Here is a 21,624-nt window from a genome sequence, read left to right as displayed (position 1 = left end):
TGTAAATAACTTATTGTTTTGCATTCTTTTATGGAAGAAGAGAAATTTCATAGACTGTTGGTTTGTCCAGTGTCATTGGAGAGGTGGCACTGTCACCCTCCAATCCATTGTCACTTTTGAAAAACTGTAAATGTTGGAGTTAGAAAATAAACTTCCCTTTTCTTTGCCTTGAGAGCAGTGGTGTGTGTTGTGTTGTTCGTGTCCTATAGCAACAGGCAGGGGTGGGACTGGAAGAGTTTACAGAATTCACAGAATTAAAGAATGCCCAGGTTGGGAGAGACCTTCAAGATCATCGAGTCCAACCCAGCCCCAACCCCTCACCCAAACCCTGGCACCCAGTGCCACATCCAGGCTTTGTTAAACACACCCAGGGATGGGGACTCCACCACCTCCCTGGGCAGCCATTCCAGAACTTTATCACCCTTTCTGTAAAAGCTTTTCCCCATCTCCAGCCTGTATTTCCCTTGGTGCAGCCTGAGGCTGTGTGCTCTGGCTGTGTCAGTGCTGCTGCAGACAGAGCCCAGCCCCAGCTGAGCACAGGCACCTTTCAGGGGCTGCAGAGAGCGATGGGGGCAGCCCTGAGTCTCCTTTTCCCCAGGCTGAGCACCCCCAGCTCCCTCAGGGCTTCCTCAGGGTTTGTGTTCCCAGCCCCTCTCCAACCTCGCTGCCCCCTCTGGACACACTTGGTCAAGGAAAATCCATTATATTGGCCATGAAAGTGTTTTCTTTCTTGAGTAAACTCAACAGGGAAACAAGAATATTTTCAGTTCTTGTTAAACATATATTTGTTTAAATTGGTGAGACAATAATTGTAGCAGTTCTTTCAAAACTGCATCTTTCATGTTTTTTTTTTTTTGGTTTTTTTTTTTTAACCGAGGTTATACTTAATCCTTTAACATTTTGTGTTCACTCCTGCTTTGTGCCAGTTCACTGAAACAACGAGACACTGCTCAAAACGACACAGCTCCTGTTGTGGTGTGCAGTGAGGAGGGATATTGGACCTGGTGAAACACTGACGCTCTGTTTGCAGTTGTTTTTGATTCATTTACCAGCTCCAGAAATAGCTGCCCTATTTGTAGTTGTGCTGCAGGCTTTAATATATTCAGCATAGCCATGGCTGTGAATGCAGCAGGGAGAACAAGGGGCTCGTTAGCGGGAAATGATTGGGGTAGATGTGGGAATCACCAATGTTGGAGTACCTGTGAGAGAGCAGTTTCTGTCCAGGTCTGTTGGCTGGAATCTGTGCTCCGAGCTGTTGTGGCTTCATCCCCACCCAATCCTTCCTTCTCCACCCTTCCCTCAGCAGCCGCATTTGCTGCCCAGAGCTGGCAGTGACACTCGGAAGGTGTTTGAGTCAAGATGTGCAGAAGGTGCCACTGCAGGCCAGAGCCACGGACACCTCTGTGCTTTGAGCACCTCTGGAAACCCAGCCCAGGGGTACTGCTCTGCCTTAAGCAGGGCCCTCAGGTGCTCTGCTCCATCAGAACTGGAAAAAATGCTCGTGTTTGGGGTCAACTCTGAATAAACCATCATGTCCCATTGGGAAATGGGGATGCTCTGCCATGGTGTTCCTATGGCACAGCCGCCCTCGTGTCACCAGCTGCTCTCTGCCATGTTGGGGCTTATAAAAAAGAGAGGGGCAGATAATAATAGGACAAGAGAGAATGGTTTTAGACTAAAAGAGCTGAGATTTTGATTGGATTAGGGGAGGAATTCTTGAATTCTTCCCTGTGAGGGTGGCGAGGCTTGGCCCAGGGTGCCCAGAGAAGCTGCTGCTGTCCCATCCTTGGGAGTGTCCAAGGCCGGGCGGGACAGGGCTTGGAGCACCCTGGCAGGCACGGGTTGGGGCCGTACTGCCCAGCCCGTGCCCATGGCAGGGGTGGCACGGGCTGGGCAGTACGGCCCCAACCCGGCGGTGGCTCCGTGCTGTCCGTGGCCCGGCCGTGGCTCGGGGCTCTCCATGGCCCCCGGGGTCGCTGCGGTGGGCGGGGGCCCGGTCGGGCAAAGCCCCACCCCCTATGGGCGGTTCCCGGTGACGTCACCGCCGCTCCGCCGCAGCCCGAACGCAGACGGAGCCGCCCGGTCCCGGTGCCGCCCGGTCCCGCCGCGATGCCCTCGGACCGGCCCTTCAAGCAGCGCCGCACCTTCGGTGAGCTGGGACTGGCCGGCAGCGGCCGCGCGGGAGGGAGGGACAGAGAGACAGACAGACGGACGGACGGATCTGCCCTGCGCCGCCCCCGCCGTGCTGCCCTGCGGGCCGGCCCCGCCCGGGCCGGGCTCGGTCGCCGCGGGTCCCGGCGGGCGCGGCCGCGGGAGCAGCAGGGCCCGGGCCGGGGGCGGCGGATCCGCAGCCGCCGCGCGGTGATGTCATTGTCATCCCGGCCGGGCCCGCTCCGGGGGGGCCGCGCCCGCCCGCCCCATCCCCGCCGTGTCCCATCCCCGCCGTGTCCCCGCTGCTCCCGGGCACCGCCGTTACCGGGGCGCGGTGGCGGCCGCAAGGGGCCGTGCAATGCCCGGGACGAGGGGGTGGCCGGGGGTCCCTTTTGGCTGTCAGAGCACAAAGACCTCCCCAAAAATCGCCCCCCGCGCTCCCCATCCCGGCGGCCTCGGGCGGGCGTTGTTGCAGGGCGCCGCACGGAGTCAGGGATGGTTGTGGAGGCTCAGTGCTCACACCCTCCCCACCCCTTTGTCAGAGGTGCGTCCTGGGGACGCTCGGAAGGTGAGGAGGTGACTGTAGAAAGTCCCAGATTTTTATCTCCAGACCCGGTAGCGGAATCCGAGGAAACACCAACTGCTCTCTGCCTTGACCTTTGCCAGCTGGCGCAGGGAGAGGTGTGTGTTTCTGGCAGGTTAAATTCCTGGGGAGGGGGTAGCATTTGAGCTTTACTCGCTGTATATTGCTGAAATCAGTGTTTTCATGCCATAAAACCCCCTCATATTATACCAGAGACTGTCTGAATGTAGGTGAGGGCGTTTCCTACATGAGATTTAAAATTGGAGCTTTTGCCTGCTGAAAACTGCTGATCCAGGCCCTTGCTGCTCTCCTGGAAACTGTAAATATTTGGTATTTTATTGGCACAACCCTTCTGGCCTTGAATGCTTACCCAGCCCTCCCCTGCCACAGGACCGAGCCAAGGGAACACGCACAAACAAGAACCAGCCCAAGCCTGGGAGCTTGGGATCCTTGCTGGGAGCCTGCTGTGTTCTCCTAAGCTCTGTCTTAAAACCAGCAAAGTCTTAAATCACCCCTTTAGTAACTACCTACTGTTAAACTGGTGAGAATCAGCTTATTATGGTTAAAAGGAGACGGGTTTGCCTTCGTGAATTGCTCAGACTTTCTTTGAGCCAGGAGGAAAACAAAATCTGAGGCTCGGAGCAGTTGAAAGCAAGCAGGATTAAAATAGCCCAGGAGGGACAGAGGGGGTGAGGGAGTTTGGTGCCGGCAACTGCAAGTGCTCCTTGTTTCTCTGTACTTTCCTCTGCCCTTTTGCTCTCTCAGCTGACTGGGCTGCAGAGCTGAGCCAGGAGGAGGAGGAGGCCTGGCAGCCCCCGCAGCTGCTCTGGGTCAGGGCTGGAATTACTCTGTTGGAGAAAGTAAATACGGCTTGTTTTTGTCTTTGAATCATTACACAACAGGAGCAGGAAGCGATTGTTTACAATGCAGTTGGAGAGGGCTGGTGGAAAACATCTCCAGCGATTCTGTACCCTCAGAATGGCTTGATTTTTAAGGCTTCAAAACTTTACAGAAATGGAAGGGTTCCAAAAAATCAGTGAAAAGGCAGAGTCAGGGCTATGGCTGTTTACAAAGGCACCCAGGCTCCAGTTTCATGGCAAGTGGCTGCCTTAGGTCTTGGGCAAGACCTCAGCAAAGATTCTGCTTTCCTCAATGCTTGTGGAATTTTTGTATTTTTGGAATTTTTCTGTGAATTCCTTATGTTTGTTCATCTGCTTGATCTTGGGTCTCTCCTGAGTAAAATTTCCTGATTTCTTTTCATCATTGTGAGGACTTGAGAAGGGGACTGGCTGGGAAGCAGCAGGGCTTTGACCTGAGGTGTGTGGGGGGCACGGAGCAGTGACTCTGCCGTGGCCTCAGTGCTGTCCCTGGTGTCAGGTGAGCTCTGTGGGCCAGCCCTGGGCAGCAGAACCTCCTTGCTGTGGGTGCAGGGGGAAAATGTGGCAGCACCCTCTGCATCCATGTGCTGAACCCACAGGCTGAGGCGTGTTCAGATCTGTTGCAGGAGTCCAAAACAATTCCCAGAACAAAGCTGTGGTCTGTCAGAGGAACAGGCTGTCCTGGCAGTGCTGGGAGCATGCAGCAGCCTGACGGCACCGCTGCGCTTCCCGAAAGGAACACGAGTCCTTGGGAGCCTTGTCCCACTGCTCCTGAGCAGGGTTTGCACTGGGCTGGCAGCAGCTGCCAGCTGTGTCCTCAGTGCAGCACAAACCAGCTGGTGATGGACACAGGCGTGGGTCCGGGGCTGGCTGGTGACCCAGAGCCCCTCGGTCCCGTGTCCGGCAGGAACAGAGGCTGGAACACACCCACGTGTGTCTGCTGGCTCAGCTGGAGCCCCTGGCTTGGGGACAAACACAGAGGTTTGACCTCAGCCTCTGTGGACAGAGTGTTCCCATCCCAGGTTCCATCCTCTGGCAGATCTGCCCTTGGTTGGGGGAGCCACTCCTCCTCAGAGGAAAGGCAGGGTGGGTGTGGAGCAAATCCCCTCTTGGCTCTGGGGAAAGGAGTCCCTGGGGGCTCACCCAGTGCCTGGACCCACTGAGAGACCAGCAGGGCCTGAACTGTGCCTCACACACCATCCTGGGCTTATCACAACAGTTCTGCTCGTTGGTGGCTTGGGAAAACATCTGGATATTGATGTGAGGTCAGTCTGTGAGCCCTCCCTGGGCTGGTCCTTGGGTGTCTGTGCTCTGGCAGCTGTGCTCTGAGAGCTGGGGTTCCCTGAGAGGAGGATGCTGCTCCAAGCTGCTGCTTAGCTGCCTGTGTCTTGGATTAATTACTGAGGACATTCTGTGACTTGACTGGATGTGGCGGTCATTATCAGCATTGAAGAACTGAACAGGCTTCCAGAATAAAAGCCATGTAGACCACAAATTTTGATTTTTTTATTATTATTCTTTTATATAACACAAGGTCCTGTCTAGCAGCCAGGAATAATATAATCTGTGTGTTTTGTTCATTACTTAATTTTTTTTTCCACTATAAAAGCTTCACATCTTCCTTTGAGCCAGAAGGGTGGAGACTGGTGAATGCAGGGTGGTGAGCCCTCGCCACCTCTGCCAGTGAGCAGCCATGAGCCATGGATAAGTCATGTCCCTTGCTTTGGTGTTCCTTCTGTGGTCAGTCCCAGCGGGATCACAGCCAGGAGAGTCACCTGGGAGGTCTCACAGTGTGTCACCTGCTCGGGTGACATTCTGTGCCTGGCTGGCAGTGTGTAAACACCACCAGCTCTGTCATGCTGTTGTTTGCTGCCTTTTGTCCTCAGAAGGTGCTTTAAGGCTGTGAGAGAAAATGCAGGAATGCATCCAAGACTCTGGTGTCTGGCACGTGTCCCCAGAGCAGCTGTGCATGTCCAGGCCTGTCTGTGCACAAACAGCAGGGAACTGTGCTGGGCAGAGGCTCCTGGTGCACGGGGGGCTGCACCAAAACACAGCCCTGCCAGCAGGGCCAGGGCTTTCTTTGAGCAGTCTGAAGTGTCCTGAGCAGCCCTGAGAAATGTGAGAGTGTTCCTGCTGTCATGGGGATGGATGGGGATGGATGGGAAGGTGGTGCAGGTGGAAGGTCACACAGCAGGCAGAGGGAAACCCTGGCACAGCCTCCCCAGGGTACAGAGGGAACTTGCTGTTCCTTTACCAAGGATAGTGAAATGTGATTAAATGTTGAGCAAAAAAGCAGCTCCTTATCTGAGACTGTGATGTAAATCCTCTGTTTGCCATCCTGACATGACACAGAAGGTGCTGTCCATTTCCCCCTCAGGCTCAGAGGGTGCAGTGAATTTTAAGCTGTTTGGATGATTGGAGATCCAGTGCTCATCCTACACAGCCCATGGTAGGGGTGGATTACAGAATCCCAGAATGGTTTTGTTTGGAAGGGGCCTTATAGCCCATCCCATCCCACCCCTGCCATGGCAGGGACACCTTCCACCGTCCCAGGCTGCTCCCAGCCCCATCCAGCCTGGCCTTGGCACTGCCAGGGATCCAGGGGTAGCCATAGCTGCTCTGGGCACCCTGTGCCAGGGCCCCACACCCTCACAGGGAGGAATTCCTTCCCAATATCCCTTCTAACCCTGCTCTCTGTCAGTTTAATGCCAGTCTGCCTTGTCCTGTCACAGTGGTACTGTACAGAGGACAAGTGTCTTGACATGCATTTAGAGTTCACAGTTGTGGTGTGGCTCTGCTTGATCATGAGCTGAGCCCTTATCATGATTTGCCAGATGTAAATGCTATTCCTGGAGCCAGGCTCAAAATCATACTCCTGTTACACTTTTAAACTGCTAAGAAAAATGAAGGTGTTTCCTCTTTGTGTCTTAAAACCCATTTTCAAGCTCTGTTCTGGAGCCAGGAAGATTGGGAATTTTTGCAAATGAATGCTGAGATGCTTCTGCAGTGACAGGGCCCAAGAACCTGGCACTCCAAAATCCGCCCAGACACTGCACATGTGGTATTATTGCAGCTGTAGTGATGGGATGGAGAGCCATGAAGACAGAGCATCCACTGCTCCATGTTCATGCTGGTAATAACTTCAGGGACAGTGGAGCTTCAGGCTCCACCTATTCTGTCATGCAGAGATATGTTTTTATCAGTTCAAAGCTTTTAGGTTCAGGTTCATTTCTTCTGTCTGGAGCACCCAGCTTTGCAGACAGACAAATAAAATAAACCTGACAGTCAGAATCCCTGTCAGGTCTGCAATGCTGCTTGTCCTGGGACAGGCAGCCTCTGGGGTGCTGAGGAACCTGCCCTGGGCACAGCCTCCTTCCTTCCTGCATGTGGGATCTCCTCTCACTCCTCCCACAGCACCACTGGCCTCAAAAGGAGCACTGGGCAAGGACAGGTCAGGTCAGCTGCTGGGTGAACCATACACACTCACAATTTGGGTGTTTCCTGGTGGTTAGAGGTGTCTGGCCTTAGGGTGGTGTGATATTACAGAAATAGTCATTGATGTTCATCTGGAATGACCTGCATAACTGGCCTGTGTCTGCAGCCCTTGCCAGCTCATCCCACACACATCCTGATGTCAAACCATCCAATTCCTGTAGCAGCACTCTGCCCTGGGACTGACCACAGCAGCTTCTTGAAGAACCAGGTTCATTTTTGCATCTCCTCAAATCTCAGGCAGATCCCTCTCCGGGCTGGCTGGCAGGGTGTTGTGGGGATGGCAGGGAGAAGCCACAGGGCTGGAGGTGCCAGGGATGTGTCTGTGCCCTCTGGAGCTGTGGGACTCAGGGAGGGGCAGCAGCTCCTGGCTGATTTCTGCTCTCAGCCCTGCCCAGCTCAGGAGCTGTTGATCTGCACACTGCTGGCGTTTCCAGGTGGGATTTGCTCTTAGTGGTGTTTTCCTGACAGCATTCCTGCTGGTCACAGGCAGCAGGGCCTCTCTCTGCCATCCATCTGCTGCCTTGGGGCAGCACCAGTGCCTGAGCACTGCTTGTCCAGAATCCCTGGAAAATGGTGCCCCTTATGCAACAGCGCTGTTGGAGGACTTGCCATGTGTTTTCCTTCTGTCCCACCATCTGTATCTTTTGTCTGCTGAGGCTCTTTTGCATCCAGGACTGTCCTTTCATCCCGTGCCTGCACAGCACCCAGCACAGCAGGGACCTGGCTCCCGTGGCCAGGGCTCCTGGGCACAGCTGATAACAAAGGTTAATGTTTGCAAAGTGTGCCTCAAAATTTTCCACTGTTCTCCTCAAGCGCCGTAACGATCTCACCCTGCATTGCCATGGGATACACTGTGTGCTCGCATCTTTTGGAGCACAGCTTGGGAAGGACCTCAGTCAAGAAAACAGCCAAGATTCTGGTGTTTTGGGCAATTTGCAAGCTTTGCTGTTGGTACTTAACAGTTGAAACAGCACTTGGAGGAGAAATAGGCAATTTCCCGGCATATGCAATGCTACAAAAATACTCCTGGCTTTTAATAGGCCCTAGCAGAGAAGTTTCCCTGGGAAAAACCAATAAAATTGTGTGGTTTTTATCGTGCTGCCATGTTGAGATCTGCCATCCTGGCACTGGGGACAAGGCTGGCTTCCCTCAGGGCAGAGATGTGGTGCCCACAGCTGGAGCAGGGATGGATGGGGCTGTTCCCTCTCATGCAGGTCAGTGGGAGCAGCAGGAGCCTGCACCCCTGAGATGCTGCACCCAGGGCTGGTGTTGTGCTGCACCCAGGGCTGGTTCTGCTGCACCCAGGGCTGGTGTTGTGCTGCACCCAGGGCTGGTTCTGCTGCACCCAGGGCTGGTGTTGTGCTGCACCCAGGGCTGGTGTTGTGCTGCCCTGGCAGCCAGGAGGGACCAGAGGAGAGCATGGATGGGGACAGGGCTGTGCAAACAGCTCTGGTTTGCTCTGCACATTGGCTAGGGATTAACTGTGGCTAGGTGCTGCAGGGATGGGGAAAGTCTCAACTTCAGCACAGTTTGGGAGAGCTGCAGGAGGAGAACAAAGCTTGTAAGATCAGGTCTGTTGTATGTGAATGTGAGTGCTAACACTGCAGGTGCTGGGGTGGGGGGATCCTGCCTGTCCTCAGCACTGTGGGGGCTTCAGTGCTGGGCTGGCACCTCCAGCCAGGTTTCTTTAAATGCCCTTTTAACCATTTTCTCTGTGTTCCTGTGACTTAGGTTACACTGCACAGACACTGAATTAAGGCTGGTATTTATAGCTGCTCCTGCTGTGTGATGTTGGTGCTTCCATGAGTCACAGGCTCCACCTCTGGCTCCCACCCCAGGCTGAGGAGGGTGTGGGTGACCATCAGACCATCACTGTCTCCTGCTGGAGATCCCTTGGGCCTGAACTCCTGTGTGCACAGGAATCACCCAGGGATTGATGCAGCTTTTCCTGAGTTCCAAGCCTGCTTCCTTGGCTCTCCAAGGCTAGGATGAGACGGAGTGTGTCTTTAGCAGTGCTTCAGGTGTCCTGGACACTTCTGCCTGTAGATTCAGGAACCTGAGCACCTGAGGTAGGATTGCTCCGAGCTGCATTCGCAATGGAGTTTCTGAAGTGAGCAATTCCAGAGGAAGAAGTGCAGTGCTTGAGGTGTTTGTAGGGATGCAGCAGCCCCTGGAGTAAAGCAGCACCTGCTGCCATTGCCCTGTGTCACCTGCAGATCAGCCTCCTGCCACAGGCTCCCCTGAGGTCAGGGAGGTGTGAATGCCCTGGGCCCGCAGCCAAAGGGAGCAGTTCCTGGGCATGGGGCAGGTTTTAAAGGCTGGGACAGGGGAGCTCCCACTGTGGCCCAGCAGCCTTGAGGGCAGCTGAGAGCTGTCACTGGTGTCTTGTGCCCTTATTCCTCCTGAGCACGGAGTCAGCAGGAGCTGGAAGGATCTTTCTGCAGCAGCCACCCTCTGCCCAGGGCACCCCATCTGCTCGCCGTGGGGACAGAGGACTGCACCCCATCTGCTCCCCATGTGCTCCCAGGGCTGGGATCCTGAGGCACTGATGAGCAGCTGGAGTGATGATGGACCCTCTTCCTCTCCGTGTGGCGCCATTTTCAGTGCAATGGGCAGGAGGCACCTCTGTTCCCACTGTGTAAATGGACGTGCTGATGGCTTCTGTCACCTTGTGCTGCAGCTGGTGATGCCTCCAGGGAGCAGGGAGGGTGTCTGGCATGTGGCTGCCCTTTGGCACATGCAGCCTGGGCCAGCTGGATGCTCCAAGATTACCTCCATTTACTAGCCATGATAACATGCCTTCAGCAAATTCCTTCTCTGACCCTTCTCACAATTACCTGCCTTGTTGGGGCTTCCTGTGCACACAGCCCTGAGACCTTGCAGGGCAGCTCGTGGTATTTAGGAAGCTCATGCACATGATAGCACGGAGAGAGAAGCAGGCTAGGGTGACACTGAAGCCAGCATGACTGGCCAGATGTGAGGACACAGCTCTGCAGGCTGTTAACACCCACAAGTCTGAGCTGGCTGCAGTCAAGCTGCTGCAATTTCCATGGTGATCAGTGCTGTCCAGCTGAGCTCTGGATCTCTGCAGCCTTTTGGATGCTCCATCCTGGACACAAGTGACAAGTGGGAATGGGCTCTGTGGGCTGGGTGCTGTGGGCTGGGTGCTGCTGGCACCGTGCCCTTCAGCACTGCCAGGGAGGTGTCTCTGTGCCAGTGTCACGTTGCTGCTGATGTCTCTGTCACTCCCCGGCTGTTTGGTACCTCAGGAGAAAATTGTCTGTACCCCAAAGCTGACTCTGGATCCCTGGAGCACTGGATTGGATGAAAAGGAAACATGGGAAGCTGCATCTTCAGTCATAAACCCCAAAATAAATATGCCTGAATTTTTCATGAAATCTAAATAGTCTTGCTCTGTGTTGCTTGCCTATGAAGTCCTACAGAATGAAAGATCTAACAGCTCCTAGCAGAGTGGTATTTTCTTCTCAGAGGAGGCAGAAATGGTGCTCAAAACTTTCTATGATCTGGTGATTTTGTAGTCTTGTGGCTTTTAAAGAAACTCCAGTTTCTTCCCAAGGTCATATCTAGCCAAATCCAACATATAAGCAATAAAGTTTTATTGAGTGCTCAGAGGAGAAATTATCAATATTTCTGAGGAGAAAACACTCATGCATTTACCCAGGCCTCCATTCTCCCAGTGGGCCATGGGCAGCTGGGGCTGGGTGAGCTGCTCAGGGGAGCTGGGCTGGGGCCGTGGCAGGATGGTTCTGTGACAGATCCTGCAATACCCAGATCTCCTTCCCAGGCAGTGCTCAGTCACTGACCTTCACCCCTGGCTTGGTTTCTGGGCATTTCAGTGCAGGCTGTGAAGCACCTCCCAGAGCAGTGGCAGTTCAGGAGCAGGACAGGTCTGTGGTGTCCCAGGAGGAGCAAGCACAGAGAGAACATACCCTGGTCTGGCTCTGCTTCTTCTCTGCTTCCTGCTGCTCTGGGGTGGGGGAAGAGGAGAGCCCTCTGGTAAAGCAGTGAGGGCTGTGGGAATTCTCCTGTCAACTGGAAGAGTGCACAAGTTTTGCTGCCTGTTGTGTGTGTCAATAAACTCTGGAGGAAAATGGAATAGAAATAAAAAGTGTGAGAGCAACTGCAGGAAAAGTCTTTCTGCATGTGAGTCATCTTGCTTTAGGTTTTCCTCCTGCCTCCAGGCCTGGCAATGTCAGGCCAAGAGCTGTTGTAGCTGCTGCACAGCTCTGTGCTAGGGCAGGAGTCCTCCTTGGCTTGGTGCAGCTCTTGTGGAGCCAGGCTCTGTGCCAGGGAGTGCTTGGAAGTGAGCAGCAGGCAGGAGGAAATGGCTAAAACCCATCCCCAGCTGGAGAACTGTCCCCCTGGGGGAGGCATCCGGGAGACACAATGAGCACAGTCCCCAAAGCTGTGCTCTGCCCTGCGCCCACTGCCAGCAGCTGCACGTGCCTAGGGTGGATTTAAGTGAATTTTGTTGGCTTTATGGTGTTCTTTCACTCTCCTGATTCCAGGTATGCTGCCCAGGTTTAGCAGGCAGTGTTCCAGGGTTGGTCGCTGGAGCTGACACCTGGCACAGCGTGCTCACAAAAGGCCTGGGGAGCAGGATGTGCATTCCTTGGGAAATGTCCCTCTCTGGGTCAGGCTGTGGCTGGCAGGGTGGGTGCCTCAGTTCTGCCTGCCCTACACACACAGGGGTTTCTAACTCAATTTCTTCACTTCTCTCCCTCCAGCGGATCGTTGTAAAGAAGTGCAGCAGATCCGAGAGCAGCATCCTAACAAGATCCCAGTAAGTGAATTGTTCTCACTCTTGTGTCAGGCTTTGTTCTCAGGACCTTCTGTGCTCCTGGGTGGCCTCCATGGAGCTTGCAAAGCTTTGCTGCCTGGAATCAGCACAGGATGGTCCCCACGAGCCTGCAGTGCCCCGTGTGTGCCAGCTGCCCAACAGCAGCCGTGTTCTCTGCATGCAAAGCACAGCTCCAAAGCTCCATGCTGCCCTGGAGGCAGGGGGCTGATTTCATCTCACATCTATTTCCAGGCAAGTGCAGTAGGAGAAGACTGAAATGGCTTTTGTTTTGGCTGTAGTAGCTACCTGATTTGTCCTGGATAGCCTGGTAAGGATTTGTCCTCTGCCCAGAGAAAGATGTGTGGGCTGATCTTCACTGCTCTGAAAGCACAGGGTCTCTTTTAGGATCATTCAGAGCCATTCTGTGCTGTCCCAGCACCTGTGGCTGACAGGCACAGGTGAGACACCATGAGCTTGCAGTTCTTCCTGCCCATGTCACACCTGATGTGCTGAGTTGTTCTTTGGCTGAGTCTGCTTTTGAGTTCCTACCTGAGTATTTGCTTCTCTTCTTGAGAAGATGGAGGACTTAGAGGAACATCCTGTTCCTAGAAGTGTCCAGCACCAGGTTGGACAGGGCTTAGAGCAGCCTGGTCTAGTGGCAGGTGTCCCTGCTCACCTTTAAGGTCCCTTCCAACCCAAATGATTCCATGATTCAATGAAATTATGTACTTGGGGCTTGCTCAGCTTACTATTTGCTATATCACAGCATCTATGACCAAAAAGACAGGATTCCTAGTTCAGCTTCCTGCCAGTGCTGGATGAACATCAACCTTGTCTTAAAATTGTAGATTATCAGCATTTGGCCTTCAAGACTGAATGTCTCAAACTGCTCTTGGCCCATCTCAGTCCTCTTCTGCCTCACTCTTGTTTTGTTTTTAGCACAGTGTTTTCTAGCCAGAAGAATTCTTTCTTCTCCTCTCCTCCCACCAGCACTGTGGTGTTCATGTGATGTTCACGTGTTTCCAGCTCAGCAGGGCAGGGCTGCCCCTCACAGCACCCTGGGCCAGTGCTCCAGGTTGTCAGCACATTGATTACCTCTGCTTTTAACGTGGTTTCAATAGCATTAGACTGGCTCTGCATTTCTCCAGAGCTGTGGCAGAGCTGACTGCAGTGCATTCAGGCTCTGGCTGCAAGGCCAGGCTAGAAATAAGTTGTACATAAAATGCACCCATGTGCACGTATCAGGTGCCTGCATACAAATGTGTATTGCATGGGGAATGGACAGAAAGAGCCAGAGCTGTGCATCCACAAGCAGAGTTCTGTGGCATTACTGGGACATGGTGGGAGAGCTCCCATGGCTGGAGGGCTCTTTGTGTTGGGGTCAACACCAGAATGCAAGTTTTGCTGGAGGGGTGGAAAGAATCAGGTGGTGAGAAGAGTCATGAAGGCTTGTGGGGCCCAGCTGTGTTTGTGTCACTGCTTCTCTAAAGGCCTGGTCCCTGTTAGAGCCCAACACAGCTTGGAGCTGTCTCCTCTCTCCCAGGGCAGGTTTCAGGGCAGTGGTCAGAGCCTGGTGCAGCAGGGTGGTGTGGGCACTGCCATGGTCCAAGCACTGCAGGCTCATCACCGTGGGAAGGTCTTGGTGATCTGTGAGAGACAGGAGCTGTGTTCTCCAAGTGCTTGGCTTCCCTGGAGAGGCCCTTGGAATCAGCAGAGGGGTCTGAGCCCCCAGCCAGGGCAGTGAGGGAGATCCAAGGTCACACCCTTAGTGCTGACAGAAACCACAGCAAAGCTGTGCAGCACCTGCTGCCCTCCTGCATCTCCAGTTTCCAGCCAGAGTCCTTGGGCAAGTCCCTTTGGCTTTGAGAGAGGCCAGGAGGGTTTGAGAGGGCATGGCCTGGCCGTGTGCCCAGGGAAGAGCTCATCTCTCCTGTTTCCATGAGGGAACTTGCAGGGAAAGCTGAGGAAGGGACTGACGTGGAGTTCTTTGCTTCTGTTTCACGGAAGGCTCATGCCAGGCTGCCCCTGGCATGTGCAGTGAGGACAGCAGGAGCCAGGTCCCCTGTCCATGCCAGGGGCTCCTGTGCTGTCCCTGCAGGCCCAGAGCTGCCTGCTCTGGCAGGAGCTGCTGACCACAGGCACACCTGCAGGCAAGGTGAGATGGTTGTGTTGGCAGCAGGGGCTACTCACGCTCTGCTCTGCTGGGAGGAAATCTCCATCTGCTCCTCCCTGGGAGTCAGAGCAAGTAGAGAACTTCAGCCTTTCCACTGGGACCCCCATCCGCAGCTTCAATATGTTTCCAAAATCATTTCTGTCCTATTAGAGGACAGGGAGCCTGTGCCCCTGCACTGTCCCTGCCTCTCTCAGCCCCAGGGACCTTTCTGGAGATGACTGAACCCTCAGAGAGTCTGACATTGCTGGGGAGCAGCTGGTGCTGGGCAGCAACGGGAGCAAAGCTCTTCCCAAAGCCCTGCAGGGCTAAATCCAGGCAGGCCTGGTGAGGGCAGGGAGGGCTGAGGGGGAATTTGGGCTCTGTTGGGTTCATCTGGGCACCCACAGAGGAGCATGGAGGGACAGTGGCAGCTGGGATATCCCACATGATGCCCTGCCCTGGCACAGGGGTGGATGGAAACCCAAATCATGGACTCAGAGGAAGGGCCAACCTTCTCTGGGCTCTTGGGAGTGCTGCTCTGGGGAGCTGCAGATCCAGTGTCCAGCACTGACACTGACATCACTCTGGATGGATCAACACCAGAGCACCTTTTTGTCTGAGGGCTGCTGTGTCTGGTGCCACTGAAGCACCTGCACCCTGCTCTGCCATATTCCCTACCAGACTCCCTTGCCATCTCCCCAGAACAAAGGCTGTATTCTGTATTCACCAACACTGTCCAAGCCCCTCTGCAGCAGGACAGGACTTCAGGCTCTGCCCTGAGTGTTTCCCCCCCCCCCCCCATCTGTGCCCATTCATGGTTTCTGCAGAGATCTGTGGTGGTTCCCTCTGCAAGAGCAGGTGTCCCATGCTGAGGAAGGCCTGGCTGGAGGCAGCAGCTTGGAAGAGGATATGGGCTGGGGAGTGGCTGTGCACGCCCTCCCTGGGGCCACAGGGGTGTAACTTTAGCATCTGATCATGCTTTTCCCTCCAGGGCTAGACAAGAACGTTTTGTCCTTTGGCCACCTGTTCTCATAGCTGGGTTTCCCAAATAGCAGCTCATGTTCTGGTAACAGAAACTCTTGGAGTTGTTCTACATGAGAGGTTCTGTGTCTGCTCGGGGCACAGGGCAGCTGCTGCTCCAGGAGCCAGGACAGCCACTGCATCCCATTCTTGGATTAATCTAAAGGTGGTTCCTCTTGGGATGGAACTGGCTGGTGATGAGAGACACCAGCCTCTAGTCCTGCTCCTGTGAGAGCTGAGGCACCATCCAGGTGTGCAGGGCCCTCTCTGCAGGTGAAGGTGGATGCACAAACAGCTGCTGTGCAGCTGCTTCTCCATGCAAACCAAAAAGCTGAGGGGCCACTGCTTGCCTGTGTTTCCCAGCAGAAACCTGTCTGTGGGGCTGGGAGTGCTCAGCCCCTCAGGACTCCTCTCCCCACAGACAAAACACTCACCTGTCACAGATATCTTTTATGGAAAATCCTTTCCTTAGGATTTTTTCCTCCTGAGAAGCTGAGAGGCCTCAGGAACAAAATGTAAACAATGGTTATCTGCTGCTGTGGAATGCAACAGGTGCATCTGTGATTGGCCCATGTTGGATGTTTCTAATTAATGGCCAATCACAGCCCAGCTGGCTTGGACAGAGAGTCTGAGCCACAAACCTTTGTTATCATTCCTTCCTATTCTATTCTTAGCTAGCCTTCTGATGAAATCCTTTCTTCTATTCTTTTAGTATAGTTTTAATGTAATATATATCATAAAATAATAACTCAAGCCTTCTGAAACATGGAATCAGATGCTCGTCTCTTCCCTCATCCAAAAACCCCTGTGAACACTGTCACACTCACCTGTGCTTGTAAGATTCAAGTTAAATGCAGTAGGATGGTTCTGCTCCCCTCCCTGTGCCCTCCTTGCAGGGATGGAGGGCCATTAACAGCTTGGTGGGGGATGTCCCAATGCCTGATTTACTCTGTTGCAGAAAGGGGTTCTTTAATCAGATCCTCTTTGCTGAGGAGGGCTGCCTGGTGTTCGTTCACACGCTGCTGGCCCGGGTGTTGGGCTCCCCTTGGGTGAGATTTGTCCAGGGTGTGTGGGAACTCAGAATATCCCTCTGGCTGTCCAGGACACCAGGACCCTGCCAGGGGGTTCAGAAGCCCTGGCACAGAGCCCAAAACACCTGTGGGTTTGATTATGACCCATGGAGCAAATTACCAACCTTGTATGAAGATCAGCAAGCCTCAACAGTTTAAGAATAATAGTGAAGTTATGGGGTGAAAAAGTAGATATTGGGGTTTCTGGTATGGGGGTTCAGGAGGCAAGATGGAGGGATCTGGGTGTGTCCATCCTTTCTCCTTCTTCTTCTTGGCCTCCATCTTCTGCTCTGATGGTGGCACTTTTAGATTGGTTTAGAGTAGAAGCTCACTGTCTAACACAGGTGATAGGTATTGGGAAGTAATTGTAAACATTGTACATGTAGTTTTTAGTATAAAGACATAACACTGCCCTGGGGCAGGCAGAGTGCCTGGAATTGTCCTGCTGGATGCACCTCAGCAGGGCAGGAGAAAACTTTTTATAGATAAGATACAATAAACAACCTTGAAACCGAGAAATGAAGAGCCCTGACTCCTCTTTCAAGCGCCGGGCTGGGAAAAGAGACTTTGGAACTTTTCTCGGGTCACTGTGACCAGCGAGAGATCCTGACAAGGGCGGGCTCTGCAGAGGCTGTTTTGGTGCAGAGCCCCAGCAGGGCCTCTCGCCCCCTCTGTGGTTGGTGCCTGCAGCCCATCCTGTCCCACCAGTCTCAGCCATCAGCCCATCATCAGCCTGCAGCCCAGAGCCTGTCCCACCAGCCTCAGCCATCAGCCCATCATCAGCCTGCAGCCCGTCCTGTCCCACCAGCCTCAGCCATCAGCCCATCATCAGCCTGCAGCCCAGCCTGTCCCACCAGCCTGGGGCTCCTCGGCCATCCCCAGTTCCGGGGCTCTGCTCTGTCCCAGCCGGGAGCTCTGATCCACCTTGGGGGGAGCCTGGCACGGGTTCCACTGCTGCTGCTGCTGCTGCTGCAGAGGCTGAGGTGCCAACAGGGTTCAGAGGGAAGGGAAATCCGTGTTCCAGGGATTCCCTGGTCCTTCTGGCTCCGCAGAGCCATCTCCTGGGGATCCTCCTCTCTGCACCCTGCTCCGTCCCTCTGCTGCCAAAAGCCATTGGCAGCTCTTGAGTACTTTTGGAAACGACCTGGGAAAATAAATTCTGGCAATTCCTTGCCTTATAGTGAAAAATAATGTTCAGTCTCAGGTGAGAGAGGATAATGGGCTGATGAATATCCAAGAGTCTCTCTGTGGGGAAATCAGCAGGTTGCTGGAAAGATGTGAGAGAGCAGCACTGCAATGGGAACATACCAAGCTGTACATTGTTCACTTATTTTAATTTTTCTTAAAAGTACATTCCCTATTTTAACTTCCTGCCACTTTTTTTTCCCTCAGAATACAAAGGTACCTTTCCAGGCTGGTTTAGAACAGCAATTGTAGCTGTCAGCAAACAGCTTCACAGAAGAAAATCATTAACTATAATAGCAGGAAAATATCATCATTCAGCCATTTCAGAATGTAGGGATGGTTAGAACTGTTCCAAGCAAGATGTCTGGCAGAGGAGGACAGGCTGGGTTGTCCCTGTGGTGACACCATGCAGGAGTGCCTGGGAAGCTCAGTGCACAGCTGGGGTGGCCCTGGTTTCTGATCCTTCTCAGAGTCAGTGTGTCTGGCTGTTAACGTAAGGAGTGGGACTGGTGAGATCCAAACCCCCCTTTCTGAAGGAATGCATGAGTGGCTTCACTGGGACTTGTGAGAACTGCTTGCTTGGGAATATCCACAGCTGTTCCAGAGCAGGCAGGGGCATGCTGAATGGCAGCAGGAAGGAAACTGCATCATGAGCTGTCTGTAGCTCAAGCCAGCAAAACCTGTGGGTTTGGTCAGTCAGAAAGTGATGTTAAAATATTTCACTCCTCTTCAGATGTCCTGCATGCCAGAGTACAGAATCTGTATCAGTCCAGTGGTGCCCACTGTTTCTCAGCCAGGCAGAGCACTTGGTGCTTTAGTTCATTGTTCTGGACACTGTTCACTGCCTGCCTCAGGCACAGGTGATGGATGAAGAGCCTCCTGCAGAGCCAGCCTGGTGCTCACTGCTCATGTCTTTTTTTTTGTTTTGTTTCCTGTGAGAGTGAAGCAAAGTGAGGCTGTACCTCAGCTTTTCTACCCATGCTACTTGGATTTGTATCTGACCTTGGGACCAGTGTGGGGCACTATGAACATGACTAATCCTGCCCTTGACTTTCCCCCAGGTCATCATTGAACGCTACAAAGGGGAGAAACAGCTGCCAGTGCTGGATAAGACCAAGTTCCTTGTCCCAGACCATGTCAACATGAGTGAATTGGTCAAAATAATCCGGTGAGTGGGGTTAGTGAGCCTGTCCTCGCCCACAGGCCACTCGCTGCAGGGTGCTGGGGTGAGGGTGAGGCAGCTGCTGAGGGCAGGGATGGGGACGTGGCAGCCCCAGCATCCTTGGGTGTGGTACAGGCTGTTGTGGGGGGCAGGGAGGGCAGGTTCTGAGCACCTTGGGAAGGGTGGGGGTCTCTCCCTCAAGGGGACACTCATGAGCAATGAAGGGGCCCCATCCCCTCTTTTTATTCTTCAGCTCAGAGGGAAGAGGCCCCTCTGCTTTGCCCTTGCTAGCCCTTGGAGCAGGAGGGCTTTGCAGAATCCTGGCTCAGGAGGCCTTGGAGCCTCGGGTAGCTCAGATTCATGGACACCATGTCCTGAGGGGTGGGAGCAGGTCCAGAGGAGGCCCTGGCTGTGCAGGCCTGGCCCCAAGGGAACAGCATTGCTGGGGAGGAGGAAGAGGCAGTGAGGGCACCCACCCTGACCCTGCCCTTGCCCCCACAGGCGCCGCTTGCAGCTGAATCCCACCCAGGCCTTCTTCCTGCTGGTGAACCAGCACAGCATGGTCAGCGTGTCCACCCCCATCTCGGAGATCTACGAGCAGGAGAAGGACGAGGATGGCTTCCTCTACATGGTCTATGCTTCCCAGGAGACCTTTGGCTTCTGAGGGCTGCTGAGCGTTGGCATGTGGAGACAGATGAACTGTGGCACAGAGGCCCCTGGCCTCGGAGGACAACGCAGCCAGAGGCTCACGAGAGGGGGGCTGTGCTGACCCCCCTCCCCTCCCTCCCTCCCTGTCACCCTCCCTGTCACCAAAGAGGCTCGTGGCGCGTGTTGGACTCGCACAACCCCTCCCCTGTGTAGCTCAGTCCCGCTCCCCCAGGCGCCCGCCCAGGTGTGTGACACCCCCAGCCAGCCCCGCAGACCCCGCTGGGGCCTGTCCCTCTGTCCCCGTGTCCCTCTGTCCCTCTGTCCCCGTGTCCCCGCGCTGCTCTCGCTGTACTGTGTGTGCTCTGCTGCTGCCAGACCCGCTGGGCCGCTGTCACCCAGCACAGGGGGAGCCTCCTCTCCCCAGGCACTCACAAAGGGCAGGAGGTCTGCAGAAGCAGCTAACAGATGTTACCATTGCTCCCGAGTTTTAATTGATTTTAATTACACCCATATCAGATTCTTGGTGCTACTGAGTAGATGTAGGCGTCTCTATAGGACTGTGGATAATGTATATCCTTTAGATTTATTTTATTGGTTTGTTTGTTTGGGTTTGTTTGTTTGGTTTTTTTTTTTTTTTAGGGATAGATTGGAATGGGGAGAGGGGGAAACTTTCCTGTATTCTGTAGGTAAATAAATCAGGCTTCATTGCACTTTAAAGCATAGTAGATGTCAGAGTGGAATTTTCTTTTAATTTATACAGGTTTGCCATCTATAGTGCTGCTCCTCTGTTGACAGTTGTACCTAGATTATCTTGTTTCTCTGTTTTTTCTAATAAAATTGATTTCCCTTCTCTCTGTCTCCCCATTGCATGCAATTTTTCACTCTCACTGTGTCAAGGAGTTCACTGAAGGAATGTACTGATTTATATTTGCTATGTTCCTGTCCCTGTTTCTCATGTATTATACCAAAAAAATGTATATGACAAAATCCCCCCCAGTTTAATCTATACAAAGGTATATATATATACATATATAAATATATATATAAAATAAACATAAATTCAAGTTGTGTCTTGTAGGAATGTTCTGTTCCCATCTCATTTGTCTGTGTTAATGTCTCTGGTATATCAAATGTGATGTGTGTTCCCCATGTTCACTGGTGTGTGTGTGTACCTGGCCAGGCTTCTGAGCTGGTTAAAAGAGCAGCTGGTTGGAATGAGGGGCTGGGACAAAGGGGAAAGATTGGTTTGGAGAACAGAGCACTGGATAGTGACAGGAAACATGGTTGTCCTTGCCCTACCTGTGTAGAGTCTCTTGTCCTTTGATTAAACTTCCTTATCTGGGAACAAAAACTTGAGGTGGAGGCATTTGTAAAGTTTGTTTTTAAGGAAAGCTTTGAGCAGCGCAGGAAACTGTGGCTTATCCTGAACCCTCCGTCAGACTTTTCTCCAGGCTAAGGCAGGGGCTGATGGACCTTGGGCTGGTCAGTGTCTCCCTGCTCCTCAGCTCACTCTCCTTCCTTTACCCTGCCCAGCAGAAAAGGGTTTGGGCACTGAAAAGACTTAGGGCTTGCCTGGGTTGCAGCCCACTGGTTAAGGGTTTCTGCCTGTTGCCGCTTGTCCCATTGCTGGGCACTGCCGAGCAGGGCCTGGCTCCAGCCTCTGCCTCTTTAGATATTTGCACACGTTGATGAGGTAAATGTGGGACACGCGTGCCTTGAGGGACCCCGGGCTGCAGCCAGGGACAGGCGAGGCAGCCTCGGCAGGAGCGGGACCTGTGCGAGGCCCTGCCCGGCCCTGAGGGGAGCAGCGCCCGCAAAGCCACTTCGGCCTCTCCGCCCTGGAGCTGTGGCACGGCCGGGGCTGCTGCGACTGCCCCGGGCCCTGCCCGCAGCCTGAGGCCGGAGATGGAACGAGGCCTGCCGGGCCAGACCGGGGCTGCTGGGTGGGCTCCAAGCCCTTCCTGCGGGGCAGGCCGAGCCCCAGCGGCGGGGGAGGCGGCGGGAGCTGCTGCCTTCCCCAGGTTCTCAGCTGTTCCCTATCTCATGCCCTGGGGAGAGGACAGGCCCTGGATGGCAGCTGTGCTCTGGCATCCCGGCTTCCAGCCCGTTTCACCCCCCTGCAATGGCACCGTTCCACCAGCCGTGCCAGAGCAGCCCTCACTCACAGACCACCAGTGCTGAGTAGCTGTGTTACACTACCCCACGGGGATGTGGGTTGGCCATTCCAATCCAGGACAGGGTGTGAAAAAAAGGAGAAAACTCAGAACTAGCTTCGGGCCACCACCTTTTCCCTGCCTCCCTCCTTGGGGCAGGTGAGACCCAAAGGTGGCAGAGCAATCCCAGATGCAGCTGCTGCTGTCGATCTGCAGCACAGTGACAGCAAGTGCTTGTGTAGAGCTTCTGGGGCAGCTTGGTCTGAGCATAAAGGGGCCTACAAAAAGGATTGCAAGGCAAAGACGTCATTGTCCTTCACACAAGG

The 21,624-nt window shown here is 53.9% G+C and overlaps 1 protein-coding gene across 1 annotated transcript; it reads left to right on the top strand.

Moving 5' to 3' along the window:
• The first annotated feature begins 1,989 nt into the window (after positions 1-1,989).
• On the top strand, positions 1,990-19,995 carry MAP1LC3A (microtubule associated protein 1 light chain 3 alpha). Its single transcript, XM_074553432.1, has 4 exons — positions 1,990-2,149; positions 11,856-11,911; positions 18,397-18,503; positions 18,999-19,995. Exons 1-4 carry the CDS (start codon positions 2,110-2,112, stop codon positions 19,159-19,161), a joined length of 366 nt encoding a protein of 121 aa, XP_074409533.1. The 5' UTR covers positions 1,990-2,109; the 3' UTR covers positions 19,162-19,995.
• Positions 19,996-21,624: the final 1,629 nt, after the last annotated feature.

This window comes from Zonotrichia albicollis, chromosome 17 (assembly GCF_047830755.1).
Source record: "Zonotrichia albicollis isolate bZonAlb1 chromosome 17, bZonAlb1.hap1, whole genome shotgun sequence".
Taxonomy (NCBI): domain Eukaryota; kingdom Metazoa; phylum Chordata; class Aves; order Passeriformes; family Passerellidae; genus Zonotrichia; species Zonotrichia albicollis.
This window is presented reverse-complemented; position numbering and strand designations above follow the sequence as displayed.